General features: G+C 40.1%; 1 protein-coding gene across 3 annotated transcripts in view; it reads left to right on the forward strand.

Moving 5' to 3' along the window:
- The window catches only part of asic2 (acid sensing ion channel subunit 2), a 316,441-nt gene that overhangs the window by 181,555 nt on the left and 114,604 nt on the right, over window positions 1-20,282 (forward strand). The window contains exon 1 of one of the 3 annotated variants that reach the window (XM_004071255.4): window positions 12,218-14,361. The exons of the other annotated variants lie outside the window; for them this stretch is intronic. Within the exon in view, the coding sequence (XP_004071303.2) occupies window positions 13,669-14,361 (693 nt within the window). The 5' untranslated portion in view covers window positions 12,218-13,668. Of the gene's footprint in view, window positions 1-12,217; window positions 14,362-20,282 lie in introns of those variants that run through there. 3 annotated transcript variants of the gene reach the window in all.

Here is a 20,282-nt window from a genome sequence, read left to right on the forward strand (position 1 = left end):
CAACAGTTTAACCTCAGTAACTACAGACTGATGATGATTTTTGGTATCTTTTCTGAGAAACAAAGGTTTTGCATGAAATTCAGAGGATGTGTATTTGATTTAATTTAAATCTCAGTTCAGGGATTTGGGACTAAAAACAGTTTAAGTTGCATCTGAGTCATGTCATCTTTAGCTTAAATTTTGTCAGGACTTCCTGTTACAGCTGTGACTTTAAAAAGTTCTCTTCACTCTGTGTTCCTCTTCACTTGCGTTCTCTTTCTATAGTCTCAACAGAGATATCTCTGAAATGATTCCATCAGAGTAGAAACATGTTTTTATCCTAATAATAAAGCAATGCTTTTTGTAAAACACCTTCAGCAGTCACTCTAGTCTTTGTCTGTGAGCTGTTGCAAGGAAAAGCAACGTCTTTGAAAGTTAGATATCTTTTTTTTCTCTTCAGAAATCTCACAGCAGAGCTGCGAACACGTTTTTTGATGTTGGGGGATGGCAACACTTTTTTTTGGCCTCACTTTTGACAAATTGGTCTCAACAGGCAGGGGAGGAGCTGAAAGGCATTGATTCAATCGGAAAGATCTGGAAGTTGAAACAATAATTGTGGGTTGTCGTAATAAATATTGGAATCCCCGAAAAATTGATTTTAAACTTTTTTTTTCCATTGGGTGGACTGGTTAGATTTTTTCCTGAGCTATTCACTGCTTTTTTAGAAGGGAGAATTCTCTATCATCAAAAACATCATGACCACTGTGAAGCATGGGGGTGGAAGCATCATAATTGTGCGCTGCTATTCTGCAAAGGGAACAGGACAAGTGATCCGTAACAAGGAAAGGATGAATGCATGTATGAGAGATTTTGGACAGAAATTCAATCAGTGAGAACATGAAATGTGGCAAATGTGCAAGGCCGTCAATGGACCTCAAGTCAATAGAGAAGAGATCCGCAATCTTCGAGACGCAAACTGGTACCGGTCTATGGGACAGTTGGTTTGGGCCACAGGGAAAAAACGTGGCATACATTTTTCTTTAGGAAGTCTACTGGTTTCTCTCCACCATGTCTTCAATCTTGACGCATGTCAGGTCGCTCGGTCACATGTCGAAAATACATCAACCATCTTTCTTAAGGCGGCTGCACCGGCTGCTAAGTTGAAACCAGAAAGCTATTAAAGTTAACAAATAAAAGACATATTTGGAAAGTTTGTCTTGGCAGAAAAGAGCCAGTGAGGAAATGGAAGAGCCTTCAACTTGACAATAAAAGAAAACTGCATTTAGCAGACAAAAACCAGGAGTCTTTACTCCAAAAATGAATTCAGTGTGACATTTGTTCCAATACACCATAAAATAATGGATAATAATTAGCAACCGTCTGTCTAATGTTATGAGGTTGCTGCTAATAAAGTTGCTCAAACGTTGGATTTATGTTTATTATTATACTTAGAAAATACCAGTTTTAGTGATTTTTAGTGATGAGTTTTATTTTTTTTTCTGTATTTATTTGTCCCATCTTAATAGTCAGAAGAGACTGAAGTCCAATTTCTTAGCTTTTGCTTTGACAATTATGGGTTGAGGTAAAATATAAAATCTAAAATTCACATAAAATCGCACAAAAAAAGTTTAAGCAGATATTTTAAAGAGGTTGAAGATAAACCTTACCATCAAAAGTTAAGGAAAACTTTAGGCAACGACTGCATCAGTCGCCCACTTCAGCCTCGTACATGCCGCTCCGTAAAAATATTTTCTGGCATCAAACCAGTTCTGAATAAGTTGGGGAACCACTGCTTAAGAGGATCTGTGGAGGGAATTAAAAGTATCTGTTGGTCAGCAAATGCCCCAAACATCACAGCTCTTGAGGAGATCTGCATGGGAGAATGGACCAAAATAACAGGAAACCTTTGATCCCTGTCTTTGCCAACCAGGGATATGTTGCAAAATATAGAGGTGAACTGTTGTTATTGAATAAATACTAAACCCTGATTCTTCAATTCGCGGCTGAAGTGCATTTTTGAAAAACATTACGGAACAAACTCATCTTTTTAAGTAGAATAACTTGCAGAATTTCTGACTGACATACTTTTTTGCTCTACTGTATATCTGTGATTGGTTTAAAGAATTCTACAGTTATGAATCCCCAAAAATAAGAGTAAAATTTAAATCTGCTTCTGTCACTTTAAACCAGAAGAACTTGAGCTCATCTTTTTTTCATGGGAGCATTTAGATTTCTGCATGAGGGCTGTCTTCTTCCAGCACCCCGCTAAAATCCGATTCCTAGAAGGGTCAACATTTCCATGTGGTAACAGTTGGGCACCAGCCTCCCATGAAATGCAAGCCAGACGCTTCATCATTTTTCTCCTCTGTCTCTCAAAGATGCAGCCACTCCTCAAACACAGAGAGATTCTACAGGATTGAGCTTTTATCAAATGTGGAGATGCCAAATTTTGCTCATTTAGGTGAGACATAAAAAAAACGAGCCGATCCTCTCTGTCTTTACCATCATGTTAATTTAATAAGAACGTGAGAGTGCAAAGTTTCTGAGGGTTTTTTGGTTTAATGATGTTGACAAAGTTCATAAATGATCTCCACCTACAGCTGCAGTGCTGCTGCTACTGCTGAGCTCTGTGAATCTGAATGTTTCTTCTGCTGCGACTTCCTGCTGCTTGATAAGCCATGGGATGGGAAGCAGAAGTATTTTACTGGAATTTTGCAAACTCTGACAAATTTACAAGAGGATCACTGTTTCCAAAGGGATTTTTATTTTCTTGAGGGCAATTGTTTGGGATGCTTATGCATACATCTTTGTGATAAATAAAAAACATATCTTATTGTTATGTCTTAGGACCACCTAAGCTTTGTCTTAAAGTCTGGTTTTTAAATTGACATTGTTCTTTCTGGTTCTGCTGCTGCTGACATCTTTTCAATTTTTAGTCCTTATGCATAATTAAAATAAAATAAAATAAAATAAAATAAAATAAAATAAAATAAAATAAAATAAAATAAAATAAAATAAAATAAAATAAATTAAATCAAAAAATCTTAAAGTCCTTCTCTGATCACCTTTTGATCTATTGTAAAAGTGTTCCCAGTGTTTTTTTAAATAATAATTTTGCCCCTTTTTGCTAAAATATAATAAAAAAACTGTAATTTTCTAGAACATAACAGGAGGAGTTCATCACAATCTTGCCTTCCAGTTGTAGACAGGAGCAGTGGTGTTGAGCAAAACCCACTCCTCTTCTCGTCACCCATAACTGAAAGGTGTTTATACACTCTCTAGCTATCTTACAGCCCCTTTCACTCCCAATCTAACATTACTGGTGTAAAAACATGGCAAGCAATATTGGAGCTATCCAGCCGTACAGTTTGGAGCCAGATGCCAGCTCAGATGAGGAAAACAAAGACCAACATGGATCTAGTCATCCGCAAGTGGATGCAGAATGGAGCGGAGCAGGGAGTTGTTGGCCGTCCAGGGTATTTTTTGTCACAAAGAAGCTCCCAAATTTCCAACTGCGTTTTTTTTTTTGTCTACTCCTGATTCACAATCTGAATTAAAAAACAAAAAAACAAACAGAAATGCAGTTTTGAGCTTAATCTTGCTTTTGTTACCTTGTTTATTGCGGGGGTTGTGCCATGTGGTAGAGTGTCCACCCTGAGACTAAAAGGCCATGAGGTCAAATCATATCAAAGACTGTAAAAATGGGACCCAATGCCTCCCTACATTAAGAAGTTGGGTTGGGGGTTAAATCACCAAATGGTTGCTGAGCGTGGCTATGTGTGCAGCTTTCTGGTCCCACGATAGGTGAAATCCTTGAAGTAGGATCATAGATGTTTTAAGGCTGTTAAAACCCTAACTACACACCTTATACACTTTTCTCAGATAGACATGAACATTTTCAGTTCAAACCCTCATAGGACAATAAGTCCAATAACATAGTATGAAAACAAGGATCTGATCATGATTGAAGATCTGAACGCATTCTGTAGAGGAGACATGGCACGGAGGAGATTGATCAACAAGGTCCATATGTAATCAGGATGCAGATTGCCCTGAAAAAAATCTGTGGAACAATGAGACCATTAAAGATGAATTAGCAATATAGTGAGGTAACACTTAAGTCCTCTATTATCAGAAAATTGCCACAAACAGAAGTTTAAAACGCCCAAAACACAATTTTTTATCCATGCGGGTCTATAATGAGTATTATAGTCATATGTGTCTGCCACATCCTCTTAACTTGGATGCTTTGCTATAAACACAAATAACGTTTTGCTCCTGTCATTATTTTGTGGTGTAAAAATCCTCATAATCAACTGGAAAAGAAATGAGGATAATCACAGCTGGATAAGCTCTGCTACACTTACAACAGCAGCCTCTTTGCTTCATCTCAGCTCTATCATCTGGCCTGGCTTCGAGTCAGCTAAGTTTTGCCGCTGCACCATCAAATCCTCTTACTGAACTAGTTTCCATTTTCCATTAAAATGCAGCAGAAAGCTTCCGCTGGCGTCTACTTGGAGAAAACAATCAATTTATGTGCTGCAGGAAAGAAAGTTGAAGTTACTTGGCCAGAAAACCCTAACATGTTTTCACCTGAATTTCAGTGTAATTTAAATACATACATTGAAGACTTTCATCCATGCATGATGATGATGTTTTAGGCATCATTTTAATAGCCATGTGTATGTTTTCCCCACCGACCGGCCGCTTCTTAACACACAGAGTCCTGAAGGTTATGCACAGCACATCTGACTAATGGTCCTTCTCCCTCTACATGCCCATGCTAATCACTTCTCTGATTGATTGTGCTGCTCCGAAGCACTAATGGCATCATTAGCTGCAACTGTTGAGGCAGTTTCAACTCTGGGCGCTCCGTTCCCACCCGCAGATTTTCTTTATCCGCTCCCCTCTGTTATTGGGAAGCATACTGTAGATCGGGACGGGTTCATTTGAAATCCAGTTAGATTGGATTCTTGGTAAACACATGAACATTGGCTTAAAAAAGCAGGACGGCAGGGGCTTTTTGTTAGTCCAGTGTCACCACACCCGTTTCTGCAGGTCAGACTGGCGCTGTTGTTACCATGGAAACCCCGGGACAAACTACTGGATAAAATAAATTACAACATTACAAAAAAAGGATCCAAAACCACAGATAGATGTGTACAGCAGGGAAATATTGAGAAGCAGAGGAAAATGTGAATCAATTATGTGCAGCAATTATGTTTTTCTTATAATCTGAACACATATTATTATCTAATATTAAACTGAGATTCAGCAGGAAAAAGTTAAAATTACAACACTTTCGAAAGAGGACAAGTCTTTTGGATGTCTAATATTTACTCTTACTTGTGTTGGGGCATCTGGACCATCCATGCAAGCATGGTGATGCATGTCACCCCTTCAGTGTATCATGGAGTCACATGCACATGTATGGTAGTGCAGGGGGGTATTCCAGAAAGCAGGTTATGCTAGCTCCCATGGTAAGTTTGAGGCTAAGGAAGTTGATAACCTCAGCTTTCGGTTCAAGAAATGGAGGTAAGTTTCAGGGTATGTCAAGTTGCCATAGCAACTCGTGCTCTGAACATAACCTGGTCCGGAGCAGGTTTAGTTGAAGGTTAGTTTGTTTTCAGAGAGGTGAAGCAGCATGGCGTGTCCATTTGAAGATGATTTAGTGGATGAAGAAGCTCAGATGATACTCTTTCCACCGTGAGAGGGTGAAAAGACCACATATGGATGTTGGAAAAATAAACTTTTTACTTTGATCTAACTTAATTATTTGCTTCAGTTAAGATAAATCTTTTTTTTTTTAAGTCAGCTTAAAAATGACACGTAGTTTTCAGACAGTTATTTTACTTTCATTCAAATTAATTCAATTAAGTAGGTGTAACTTTGGTGCTGCTGTTAGAGCGGCACCGCAAGGGATTGTGGGATACCATTCCCTTTGCCTGTCTGGACGGATTTGGGTTTAAGTGTGTGTTTTTGACCAAGTGAGTTTAGTTGTTTAGCTGTTTTACTGTGTTTTGCCGAGTTATTTTGTCCTACTATGCTTAAGCCTTTGCACCATGAGTGAGAGGAAGGGAGAGGGTGATGAGTTTATATACCACCTCTACTGATCATTGCTGTAATGATAATCTTGGAAAATTCCTAAATCTATTTATGTACTATGTACATGTAGTTTTGTTCTTTTTATTGTTATAAAAATGAGTATTTGTATAACAATACCCCCCAGGACTGGTGCTAAGGGTGTTTGGGTTGTCCGGGCCCGTGGAGGGTCATAAAGAGGAGCATCCACATCTTAAAGGGAACCCAGGAGTATTTTGCAGTTCCCTCCTCGTGGCTCGTGCGTCCACCTTAAGGGACGTCATGAAAATGGACTGCACCCTTCTCTTGGGTGTGGTAAATATGTTGTGAAGTTTTGGTTAGGATGATGTAAGTTTTGTGCACTTATGGCGTACAGGGAATGCTGTGCTGGCCCCCTTAGTGAGGTGCAAGTACTGGTCCTTTACTGACCACTTGCAAATGTATGGGGTGTGCATGTGATACGTAAATGCCCGTAGCACACCTGAGTGGTGCCCTCAGAACTACACTCTGTCAGATTGTCTAAGATTTTCTCATCAACAGTCAGGCTGCAAGCAAAGAGCTTGCACAAATCACTTGAACAGCACCAGCTGGCCCCTTGCGCTGTGCTCAGGTCTGCATGAAACCTACCTTATCCTTGCGTAGCTTTACGTGCTGTTTAAGTGTTTGCTACGACCTGTCACTCACAGCATGGCCATAGGAAAAAATGTGGCCGTACATTTTGTCTCGTGGGTGGTCTACGATCTTAAAATTTCCTGGGGGGCCACCGGTTTGCCCTTTACAGAGTTAACCCATTTTTTGCCCGCACACAACCCTTATACAAACATTAGGCACTTGTGATCAAGACATTAATAAACCATGTTGGCGAATGAGTTCAAGACCAAGAAACCCCAAATTTAGCTCATTTATACCATTGCAAGGGAATTAGAATCTACGGAGAATTTACTTTCAAGTCCACCTTCTCCTTTGTGTGCAGAGGAGGAGGAGGAACAGGGCCCACAATTTAACTCTTCACAGCAACCAGGGAGAGCTCAGCTCATCCACTGGCTTGAAGGCAACTTAGATTGATCAAAAAGCCATTTGCTTTGCCTTCTGGTGAACTCTTTTTCATTAAAACAGAGCTGAACAGCATTGACTTTTCTGCACTCAGTACATCATTTTACTTCAGGTGATCCAATGGCCTTTTTTTTAACTGAACAAGCCATTTCTTCTCTTTGTCCAGCTGAGATGTATTTAATGTTTGTTCTTCTACTTTGAGTGGAAAGAAATGAGCTAAGTAACGTCCCCAGTGGCCAAATCATTAATTTTTAAGGGTTCACGTATCTGTTGTTGCATAGTGACCATGTGTAAGTTGCTGAGATGATCTATGGAACTAGCTACTGTTGTTTTTCAAACGAGCCACTTAAAAGAGCATGCTTTCAGACTGCATACGACCGTTTCCTGCTGTTTTTCCTCAACGCAGTGAAGAACACCCCCCCTCTCTGCCTGATGGCATCTGAGCTCCTCCATTGAAGTCAAATATTTTGTTTTACCTGCAAAAGCATTTTCTTCTCATCTCTTTTGAGTTTTGTCCTGCAATGTCGAACAAATCTAACAGCTGTCTGCATGTAAACCCGACTCCACACGAATCTACTTAGTCTCCGTGTGAGGCGGGCCATTCAGAACCACACCATCTGGAGGAACGCTGTGCTGAGCAGAAGTGGCAGATTCTGTTGCCTTTGTGAATTTGTTGTAGCTAAGCCGTGGGAGATGTCACGAACTGTTTGAAGTTGAGGCAAACAGTAAAGGATTGCCAACAGAAATTCATATTGCTTGTCAGTAAATTTATAATACAATCAGACTCTGTAAGGCCTGCAATAGATCAGTGTCTAGTAGAGATTTAATAAAGATAAAGTCTCTGTGTGACACATATTGATACTCAGAGCAGTTGCAACCATCAGCTAAGTGCAGCAGGACAGATTTGCCTGCATCAGCTCCAAAGACATTTTGCTTTAATATAAAATCATGGTCTCTTAGAGGCTAAATATTGAGCAGAAAATTAAGCAGTGCTGATGAGCACTGCACTATTTTCTGCCTGTGTCAGATTCTGGAGATGTTTTTGATAAATGCACCTGTGGTCAATTTTGTAGCAGCATTCCTGGCAAAAAAAATTAAAAATAAAACGCACTCTAAGCTCAGCATGCAGTTATCTGCAGCAGCAACTTCATGATGATGGACAAGGAGAACATTTTATGTGCATCCATGACAGAAACCATCTCATCCTCAGTGTCTGATGATTACGTAGCACATCCCATAAATCTTTTATTAATCAGGTGCTCCTGTCTGGCTGCACTGCATTTATTTTGGTTGTGGATGAAGATGGGGGGGCTAACTACTGTACGATGGAGGAGTGAGTCCTTTTCCCCTGAGTGTTGCTGCGTTCAGTTTACAAAACTCATAAAGCAGAGAAAAGCCATTGATTCTTTGCCTGCCATCACTGCCATTTTAAATCAGGATGGAGTTTGATTAATGGCACGCTGCCACAAGATACACTGTTTTTATTCACCTTGCTCATTTTTCATCTGCTTGCCACTGACACAAGTTCACCTGAACGTTTGCAGGAAAGGCCAGAGCAAAGCGTGTATCCTTATTAATCATCTAACTCTGCACCTTCCTCATGTCAGGCAGCAGTTCTGCAGGTTCATCGTCATTCGCTGGGAGTTTTTAACCCCAGATCTTCTGTAAAGTTCCCATCAAATACACTTACTTTTTAACAAATCTGTGAACTGTTTTCTGTAGGTCGAACCTTTTTCCAATCCAAAAACCTAAAGGAAGTGTCTTTGCGGCTGCTGGCTGCTGTGTAATTGTATCTGAAGCTTGAACTGGCTGTATGCCTAATTGATCTATGATTTCCCCTCTGCTTTGAGCTGCAGAATGAAAACGTTAAGCCTTTGAGGTGTTCTTAATGCTGGCTGGATGGAGGAGCTCTCTTTATGTCTCCGAGCTAATTATTCAGCCTGTAGATCCAGGCTCTGGAAGGCTGCCTCTGAATCCAGCTGTGCTGCATGAGCATGTTAATGCTTCTGTATATGTCCTGCTTCTCTGTAGCACAGAAGCTGCTGGTAAAAGTGTGTTTCCATGCATAAAACATTTCAATTTATGTTTCTATTCCACATTTAGCATTTTTTTTTTATGTAGGAAGCATCAGATAAATTGTATTTTCTCACGCCGGTCTGAGATGACCTGCCTTTTTAAAAACCCACTCCAATGAAAAAGGGGTTTTTGGTGTTTTTAAAATTTTCTTGTGGGATTTTTCTGATGGTGGAAGAAATGCATAAATAAAAATTAATCTCAAAATTGCAGTTCTGAGGATTTCAATGTTTAAAGCAGATGAAAAAAAGGATTTTTTTAAAAGGAGCTCATTTTTTAGGTAGAACATTAACTGGGGAGGAGAAAGGGTGCAAGGTTGCTCCTTGCCACCATCCTTGCCTACAACCCATAGACGAATGTCTAATGAACTACTGCTGCTCTGCAGAAACTATGTCCTTGAAAATTACACCAGATTTTTTTTGGTTTGGTAAAGACAGCTTAATCATCATAAAAAAAAATACTGCAAACACTTTTAAAAATAGATCAGAAGATGATCAGAATGGGACTTTAATCGATTTTCTTTACAAACATGCGATAACGAATGCCATTTTGGTGTTTATGGGAATTACTTATGACATGAGGGCTTTGTGAAAGGATTCTTTGAACTCATGTGTGGGTTTCATGACTCCAAAATGTCTTTTCATTTATTCCCATCAATGGTGCGATCACAGGGAGGTTTTTTTTAGGTAACATTGCAGAACTCCCATCCAGAAGCTTTAAAGGCTATGTGAGTCCATGTTAAAAATAATGTCAAGCCTGCAGGTCTGGCTTATCTTGCAGCAGATTCAGCCTTCAGCTCCCTCTGTTTTAATTTGCAGAAGAACATCAACAGAACTCTTCTGATTACACTTTAAAGTCCACACAAAGTGAGATTTTATATAAATATATATATAGAATCATCATAATCTTCTTTTGAGAAAGCATCCCGGAGAACTTTAATTAAGAAGTTAAATAATTCGATTTTAATTGAGATTTAATCTAAAATATTAAAAGAAAAAAAGCCGTACCACACACGTCCTCTTTTAGCGGTTGAGGAATGTGGAATACTGATGGGAGGGAGCTTGAATTTTACAAAACTACACATCAAGCATTGAGTGAACAAAGAGCACTTAGGCTGCACTTTGCAGACTTAGCTCTGAAGCTTTCTTATTTACACGTGCAGATGAAGGCTATTTAATTTGACAGATATTGCTTGTTGGCTCATGTGGAATTTGCCAATCTGTCCTCTATTAAAGCAGTAAGAGATGCTTCTAAAAATATCTTGCATGAGGAAGCAGACAAAAGGATATGGTTCAGTGTGTGGGTGGTGGTTTAACAGCCACAAGGGACATGCTGCAAAAATGGACTCTTGTTCAGTAGTGGGTTCTTAACCACTGTCATTCTAATTTTTTTTTTTTTCTTTCAAATCAACATTTAAAAATTACAGAGGAACTGTGGGTCATTTTCCTTTATTTATTTATTTATTTTTTTCTATCAAGTCTCGTTCATGACATTTGTTGTGCACAGGCTCTTTAAAATAATAATAATAAACATCAACCATCAACCTGTTCTGTTTCCAGCTAAATTCACCGTCGTAGTTCAGTTTTATTTTGTTATACTTGCAGAAAAACACCAGGCAACCTCATCGTGTACAGGTGTGATAGGGCAAAATTGCAGGACAGAAACTTTATACAACTTTAGAGGCTGACGCATCACAGTAGACAGCAAAATTCCACTAAATCTGAAGAGAAAAAAGCTTGAGAGACTGGGTTTAAAGGTCCTAATGCATGTAATTTGGCTCAAGACAAGCTTCATTTCACTGCAAAAACAGCCCCTTTAAGAATGAATCAAACATTTGTAGCCCATTGGAAGATTTTCTTTAAATATGCAATAAAAAAAGAAAGAGAATCTGCCAATCGAGTAAAAAAATTGGTCTTACCAAAAATTCGAAATCTAGGAAAAAAATTTAGTCACTAAGACTTGTTTTCTTAAAAAATTTTTTTTTTTATTAAAAAACATTCTTAATAACATTATTTTTCTTGCAAACTAGGACATTTTTCCCCGTAACATACACTTTCTTAAGAACCAGTTTTTGCAGTTTAAAAACCATTTTTACTTAAAAAGCTCTTGTTACAACTTTTGAAGAGAAAATGTCTCTTTTGAAATGTTTTGAATTTTTCGAGTTGCTTCTAAAAAATCTAAATTGTGTGAAAGTTTCTTTACATGTTTTATTTTATGATTTTATTTTAAATATTTTTTGTGTGAAACATCTTAGAAAATCTTAGAAAATTATTATCAATATTATTATCATTATTTTTTTTACTGGAAATTCAAAGTAAAACTGTAAATAAAAAAAGTAAAACAGAAACGTTCATTTGTAAATTGGAAAAAAATTCAACGTGAAAAAAAAATATTGACTATTTGACAAAAAATATTTAACATTGAAAAAATATATAAATTTGAAACCTTAATTTACAAAAAGGCAACGTGACACACCTTCATCGTCCCATGTCAATCGTGTCCTGGAAGCCACTGAAACTGGGAACTGAGGACTGAAGCAAAGTGCGGGAAAGAAAGTTGAAAGTTGAAAATACAAACCAACAGCTAAAAATCCTTTTTCATTAAGTAATACTAGTAGGTACATAGCTTATGGAAACTACAAGAAGTTTTACATTTACAGTTTTTTTTTTCACATTTTTGATATTCATTTCAAGTTTACAATGTGAACCTTCAGGTTTTAAAAGTTTTTAATTATCAGTTTTGTTTTGAAAATTTACACTCTGGTTTACTTTAAGCCGATCCTGGTTTGATCCCATAGAATTGAGATCAGAGAAAAACATTTGGTTTGTTTTTTTTACCCTTCTCCAATTTTTTATTACTGATGTTTATGTGATTTGGGTGTTCAGACTTTAAATGTGCCATTAGGTTTACAGGTAATAAAGGTGTTTTAATAGAAGGGAAAAACAGTTTTAGTGGTGAAAAGAAAACTTCTTGCGTCTTCATTTTTTGCGTAAAAAGACCTCACCTGAATGCAAAGAGGATTCTGTGAGATGCTGTTTGAACAGACACTGCTCAGCAGCAGCAGCAGCAGCAGCAGACAAACAGAGGGGGGCGAAGCACTGCGCGAGTTAACACGGAGAGAGACGGGCGCTCTCATCAGAAACAGGCTCACCGGCTGCGTGGAAAGAGCTGCGGTGCAGGAGGAGCACAAGAGACGCAATGGGGGCACAAGCTGACTGAAAACCACCGAAAAATGCAAGAGAGAGGGGGGCAGGATAAACAGAGCAATCACAGAGGAGAGAGAAGTCATTCAGAGCGGGGAGACGGAGAAAGCTGGATGAAGCAGCAGAGGATATGGGAGGAGGAAGAGGAGAGCGCTCCAACAAGCCTTTACTGACGGGAGAAAAGCAAGAGAGAGCGCACACAAAGTGGAAAAGGAGAGGAGAAGGAGAGGAAGCCGGGGAGGGGGCAACAAAACCTAAGCTCAACTAAAGCGAGAAGAGGAGGAGCGTAATGCAAGGCGATGGGTTTGATTTGGAGTGAGTATTTTTAGACAGAAAAGCAGGGACATAAGAGTAATCCTGAGATGAGAGATACTGTTTTTGAGTCTGGGAGGAAAAGTCAAGAGGAAGACAGAATAACAGACGGCGGTCAAAAGAGGGGGGTGATGTAGAGTGATGAAGATCAGAGAGAGACAGAACAGATAAGCTCTGGTCTGGAAACCGCTGTGCATGTCGGCGAGTGTGCGTGAGTGCCTTGCTCCCCCTGTGAAACTGCACTGTGGTGTGTTTCTGACTGGGTTTGTTGCTGCGAATCAGATCTGCTACAAGATGAAGCTGCTGCCCTGTGGTCATCCACCAACACTGGAGAGACCAGGAGCCGATCAGTGACGATGAAGTTCAAAGTCTAACAAGAGTTAGAAAAAAATGCATTGAGGCTGCTTCTCACTAGTGATGAAGAACTGACTGCAGCCGGCTCATTGATGTTTGTGAAGCCTGTGAAGCTGAAAAAGACGCAACTCAGACGAGGAGAAACCAAAACGCTGGTACAGCGCAGGCTCCTCTTTAACACACAGCAACCCGTCTCCCCTGTTGTCATTTCATTAATTTAATCATCCCGCCTTCTCTCCTTGATTTCCTCTTTGCTTAATCGTCTGTGTTTGGTATTCTGTGGTATCCTCTTCCTCCCTCATCACCTCTTTGCCTCATCTTTTCTTGTTGCTGTCACGCTAACTGCCACAAATACTGGATTCTCTCATCTAAAAGGCACATGGCTTTGACTCCCTTCATCTGCGTGACTTTTTCCCTTTTTCATGTGAGGATTGGATCTGTGCCACAGAGAGAGATCACCTGCTTCCAACACACACCCCTTTAGATGAGGAGAACTTCCACACACGTGTGTTTTTGCAGACAGTGCTGTGGTTACCATCACAGGGGCTAACAGCGGTTCTCAAGTCAAGCACATGTCCATGCGTGGATTCTATCAGTAGATTTCTGGAGCTACATGTGGGCCCCGGCCCCTGAGTTCTGGCTGGGAAATGAAGCCTCTCCTGCAGCTGTAGGAGTGCTGTGGGCAGCTATGGCCCTGGAGGGGGGCTGCATCCGAAGGGCATCCCCGGCCATGATCAGAAAGAGCCGTCAGAAGCGTCGCACAAAGCCATCTTTGGCTCAGGTCACACCCACCCTGCTGTCAAGGACACGCCTTCATGGCCTGCGGCACATTTGTGTGCCCGGCGGCTCTGTGGGCCGCAGGGCCTTCTGGCTGCTGGCCCTCTGCACCTCCCTGGGTTTGCTTTTGTCCTGGTCCTCCAACCGTCTTCTCCACTGGCTCTCCTTCCCCACATACACACGTGTCCACACCGAATGGGCCAAAGAGTTGGCCTTCCCCGCAGTCACAATCTGCAACAACAACCCGATCCGCTTGTACAAACTCACCAAGAGTGACCTGTATTTTGCTGGACACTGGCTCGGCCTGCTGCTGGCCAACCGGACAATGAGGCCCATGGTTTTGGACTTGCTACAGGAAGACCGTCGGGCCTGGTTCCAAAAACTGTCTGACTTTAGACTGTTCCTTCCTCCAAGAAACTTTGAGGGCACCAACCTGGAGTTTATGGACAGGCTGAGCCACCAACTGGATGACATGCTGCTCTCCTGCAAGTACAGAGGAGAACCCTGCGGCGCTCACAACTTCTCTTCTGTAAGTCAATATTCTGTTATTGTTTTTTCTCACTTTCATGAGAAATTCCTCAAATTCTAGTGAAGCTGCCCAAAATCCCTGTCTAGTTCTTCACACCATTGTATTGTCAATTTTGTTTTAGTCTAATCTAAAACAGCAACACGCAGGAAACAGTTCCGCTATCCTTCATGGGAGCATTTTGGCATCAAACCTTATGTACTTTTTGTCAGTGTCACACAGCCATTACGCACATTTTGTGCATCTTCCACATATTCAATTTTGGTATTTCGTGACACATACGTGATATACGTAGGTTATAAGTGTTTCTTGTGTTCCTCATTTGTCGACGTGCGCAGATGTCCATCCAGGATTTCGACCGACAAGTCTTTATGTGAATTCGGTTTTGAGCTGTTCAAAATTTTTGGTCTGTTGAGAATTACGCAGTTTATGCATATTATATGAAGTTCTTGCACAATAATTATTTAAGTCTTACGCAATTGTGTGGGATTTTTGCGATCTGCATACACAAATTTGGGCTTTTCACGACCGTTCTACGTATGTCTACGTATGTCTAATTTAGTTTTCAGGCATGTACCACAGATGTTTGACTTTTATATCGCGGATACGGTTCACACATTACATTAAAAGTAGGTCATTGACTGTGAAATGAGTGTCCCTGCAGCACAGAAACACAAGTTAATGTTGCTTCATTGTTTTTACAGATTAGTTAGTTTAGCAGAAAAAAAGCCATTTTCTCTGCAGATTTATGAACCTGGTTCATTCAAAACCTTTTATGAAGAGAATGTGGTCAAACACCTCCAAAAGAGTTGTTTCTTTTTTCTTAGAGTAATAATGCACTAAGTACCTCCTCCATTTATAATTTCTGTCCCTGACCTCCAAATTTCTCCCATCTGAAAACCAAGTTCAAACCCAAAACTAATTCATGAAGAAAGTGGAGCTCATGACAATTCTGTGTGGTGGTTATCAGATGATTTTTCCCCTTCTTTGCAAATCTGCAGATCATCTTGTCCTAAGGGTCAAATTGTCAGGCTGCTCTAGCTTCATTCTAAATCTTGTTAAAGAAACAAAGTTAATCAATAAAACAGATGTATGGTACCTGGCTCCTATTAGAATGATTTAAATGTCAGGTTTTAATCTGTTTTCATGAGACCTAAACGGTAAAACCCTGTTTCACTTTGGTCTGCACGGTGCTGACATTTTAAACTGTCAATCTTGGCTCCGCTTCAGATGTTTCCTCTGGCTTTTAGAGGAGCTATTGAGCGCTCTGAAGCTCTTTTCTGCTGGAACTTGTTGCAGCCTTGTATGGTCTTCACAGGTTCGGCTGGTGCAGGACACCAAAGATCTAAGATGCATGAAAGTTCAAACCTTTGCAAAGGGGAGAGACTTCAGATGCACCAGATACCACCAGGCGCAAGCAGATATTTCAGCGCCAGTCAAGGGCGATCACGTCCGCAAGTCTAGTCCGCAATCCACAGGTGTCTCTGTTCCATAAACAGCTCTGCACAGAGAAGAAAATACAGACCAGGAAGCACAGAGCACCCAGCACTGTTCACTTTGCAGCAAGCAAGCACAGTTCACAATACAATGTTCATGCATCTACAGGAACATAAAATCATATTCATTTTAGACATGTAAAAGCATGTTCATTCAAACAGATTTTTGCATTTGTGTTAACCAGACTGATGGGAGACAAACGATCATGCCACTGTTTCATGAAATGAAGTATCAACAACAGGTTACCTGTTTTGTGCTCAAAGGTTTTGCAGACTTTATAGTAATCTGAAAAAAAGCTATAATTATTATTATTATGTTATGATGGATAAATCCTAAAGCCTAGGTGGTGATGGTTAAGGGCAATTCCATGACAAACCGTTGGTCCAGGTGGACACGGGGGGGGGGAGGAGGGCCAGCAAAACCGCCTAGAAGGTAGAAAAAACAATGTCAATGTCAATGAATTTAAAACCAAAAATATGAAAACGTGGGAAATTTACTTATTGCTTTAGAGTGAACTAATGAGTGGCATTTAGAGTGAATGACGCAAGAACTCAGCTTACGTGGAAGTGAGGTAGTTCTTGCCTACCTGCACCAAATCTTCACTTCTACAACCAGCAAAGCAAATGAACATCTCTGGTCAAGCTGTACACGACTAGTCAGATTTATTCCATATTTTGTCTAAACACAAAAATAAAATAAAATCTTGGGAAACAAATTGTATATGCTAAATATTCCATTTCTGTCCAGTTTAATGCAGCCTTTCTTTTTGATGGTCTTTTGGAATTATTGACAAAATTATTTGTAAACAATAGTCATGCAGACCTTCCTCCCGCTTTTCACACATGCTTAAATGATCAGATTCATTTATCTGTAATGACAGAAGTCTGTATGAGGAAGTCCTGACCCAAAATGAGAATCTTTCATAAAGCATGTTCACATTACCTCTGCCTGAAACGTATTCACGCTGCAAGAAGAAACAAAACATTTTGTTTGTTTCTTGATCTCATTGACATATTTAGCTGTTTTCAAATGCTTTTCAATGATGCAAACATCACGCTGTTTTTGCTTAAATTCATCCAGTGCATTAAGGCGGGACAGTAGAAATCTCAACTCATGCTGAGTGTGGAAAAAAAGCTTTCAACAGGTGTGCTGGCCACCGTAATGCATCTTTGTTGAGTTTAAATTTATGCCATTTACAAGAAAACCCTTTACTAAAACGCTCCAGCTATCTTTTCTTTGCAGCACAAAAAGTAGTTTCTGTTTTTTTCCAAACTAAGAAAGTGTGAAAAGAGGAGAACGTTGATGATCTTTTGTTATTCCAGCTTCAGTGGGTGGTGCTGCTCTCTCAACCCGCTTTGTCTTGTCTTTTGGCTCTGTCAGAAACAAGTTCAGGTTAATCAGTCTGCTGCCATGTAAAAGTAGAATCAGAACCACACCTCTGAGACATTATTCATACAAAGACATAAATCATTTCTTTGAAATCCTTTCCTCTTCGTCTGAATTCGAATGCAGTCTTCTTTTCTACCGGGGATCGGTCAATTTGAAGTCAAATCAAAAACCTCTAATGCCATACTAGTTTATCACATACGTGCAAAAGTGTGGAGAGCTTCATCCAGGTTGGCATGCTTTTCTCAGTGTTGGATATGAATGTTTTTGCTGTTTAAAAAAAGCCGGTCAGCGATACAAAACACTTGATTTAAGCATTCTGTGTAAAATTATGATCACAGCAGTGGGGGCATGAATAATCAGGCTACTGCAGCTGAAGCCCAGCAAACATAAATAAAGCGGCCTGCATCCATTTCAGGACTAATTATCTACGGGCAGGTATGCTTTTGAAATGTAACTTTCTTTACCTGAATGATGGCTTTTCAGTGGACAGCTTAACAGTTGGGCTTGTTTTGCAGATCTAATCCACTGTTGTTCTTTCTTTTATTACCTATTTGGTTTACTTTGCGGGAGGTTTAATGCTGCTGAAGGGGGGCCTCTGTTATTTATGAGATATTTTATTGGAGCAAAAGCCCCTACACGTCTGATTATTATTGCTGCACAATAAGGTCCGTCGGTGGATGCAGCAGCCATGTTGAGCAGGACATGAGGATCAGAAGCATGCAGGTTAATTTAAAACGAGATTTTGACCTGTCTATGTTAAAATATATAAGACAAGATTTGTTATTTCTTACAGAGTATGAGTGAATTCTGGGTTTGATGGGTTTAGAAAATGCTTTGAACTGTCAACCACTGAGTGCTGTCAGGAGAGAGGATAAAATTCTGTCTGGGGATGAAAATGAGGGATGTTGTAATGAAAACGGTCTCCAGTGAAGAATACAGATACACTTTAGTTGTGTAGCCATTCACAGCAGCAGGGTTTCACATGCCGAATCTTCTGTATCACAGGGAGCTGGCTGACTAATCAATAAATCTATTAGGGTTTGAGCTGTAGTTTATGATGGTCTGTTTTCCTCCACATCTCCAGCAGGGATGTACGAGCAGCTACCATGGTGCTAAGTCCCCGTTAGCGTGGAATGACAGAGCAGGAGAAGCGTGGCAAAGGTGGAGCTAATAATTCAAGCTGTCTTCATTAAAACTGAATGATACCATAGCGAGCTGAGGCTCCGTATGTGGAGCAGATACACATCCCACCTTCCCTTTCAGTGCTGGAGACTCGGAATGACAAATAATGCAGCGCTCAGAGTTGGAAACTAGCACATAATCACACTGTAGGCAGGGAGCTGCTCTAATCCATCGGCTTTATCCCCAGAGAAAAGCCTAACTAGCAAGACACAATTATGCTGCACAACTGGAGGAGGATGCTGAATCTGTAGGTGCTTGTAGGTGTGCGATTTGATGCTGGTAATTCTGCCCTTTAATCATATGTGGATAACAGTGTTCACAGATGGCAGCTGCGTCAGGAGCAGATACATAACTGGAGACCTAAAGGGAAAATAACAGGTTTTGAAATATAGCTGGATGAACTGTGGTGCTGCTCGGTGCCATCATGACAGCAAACAAAGTTTTTTTCCAGAGGTGATGTGTCCCTGTTCCCAGCTGCCTAAGAATCTGTTCTGTTTCATTAACCAGTGCAGGGAGTTCAACATAAATACTGGGAGCTTCAGCTTTGCTTGAAAAGTAAACCAGAGGGACTAACAAAGAAAATAAATACATGGTCTCCCCATCAAATCTCTGATCATAACGTTCCCCCTCAACATTTGGTCTTTTCATGTTTGAAACATGTTTGCTCAGCATTGTACAGGATAAATGGATCGGCTTTTGTCGAGTCTCTTCGCATTCTTCTGTAGACTTTTGACGGAGCGTCTGTATTGTAAGAGTGTGATTTTTGTTTTTTTAATTAAAGTTGAGCTAATTTAACCTTCTCTTTCTTGTTTCCGGCTTAAAAACCCACTCTGGTGAAAGCTGTTTTTGGTGGTTTTCACATGTTCTTGTGGGAATTTTCAGCTAATGGAGAACAAGAAATTTAAGATTAAAATTGAATTTCTGAGTATTTCTTTTTTCAAATCGTTGTGAATCCAGAGCAGACGAATATATACCGTTTGGATATATTAGTTTGATAAACTAAGCTTTAGGTTATTTCATGACTTTGTACATGGTAGTTGTGTGACCAAAAGGTGTGATGAAAAATGAGGAATCACTGAAAGAAAAAAACAAGAAGATAAATTGAAATTGGCCTGTTTCATTGAGGTTTTCTGAATCAGTGGTATTCATAGCATAAGCTGTAATTGTTTTGAATCAATTGTTTCATCTGCAGATGTGTAAAACCTCTGCTTTCAGAATTTGCTGCTGAAGGAATCGTGTTTGCACTGACAGGATGGGAGTCTTGTGAAGTCCTCCTTAAAGTCTGACCTGCAAAAGACAACGGCTGATTAAGATTAAAGCAGACCATATGAACTTTTCGGAGATTCTGAGAAACCCAACCACAAGCTATTGATTTTGACTGACTCCAGCAACAAAAGGAGTCTGATGAACGCTGCTGCTCCAATCAAAGCAGACTCGTGCCAACCACGCTTCTCAGCTCAAACCTGCTTTTCCAGAACAGAAGACAGGTGGTGTCATGAAGTTGCAAAGTTCCTTTCCCCCTCTGCCGTAACATCGCTGGTCAGTAATGGTTGGAGGAGCTGAGTGTCATGACTAGCAGTCACTTGATGCAATGCAAGGAGAAAACATTATAATGCTTAGTATCCATGAGTTCACATGGATGCATAAACCTCAGGGCTTGTTAAAGGTTAAAATTTGAAATTGAAAGCTAATGGAAGCTGTATAGTGTTCCATGAATACCATTAGCTAAAGCTTCAGCCACTCCGTATCTTATTAGAGATGCATGTAGGTTACTTATATTTACAAGATGCAGGGAGCATTGATGGAGGCTGTGATTGCAGAGCTAAAAGGGCACGTATAGATTATTTATTTTATGT

This window comes from Oryzias latipes, chromosome 8, assembly GCF_002234675.1.
Source record: "Oryzias latipes chromosome 8, ASM223467v1".
NCBI lineage: Eukaryota > Metazoa > Chordata > Actinopteri > Beloniformes > Adrianichthyidae > Oryzias > Oryzias latipes.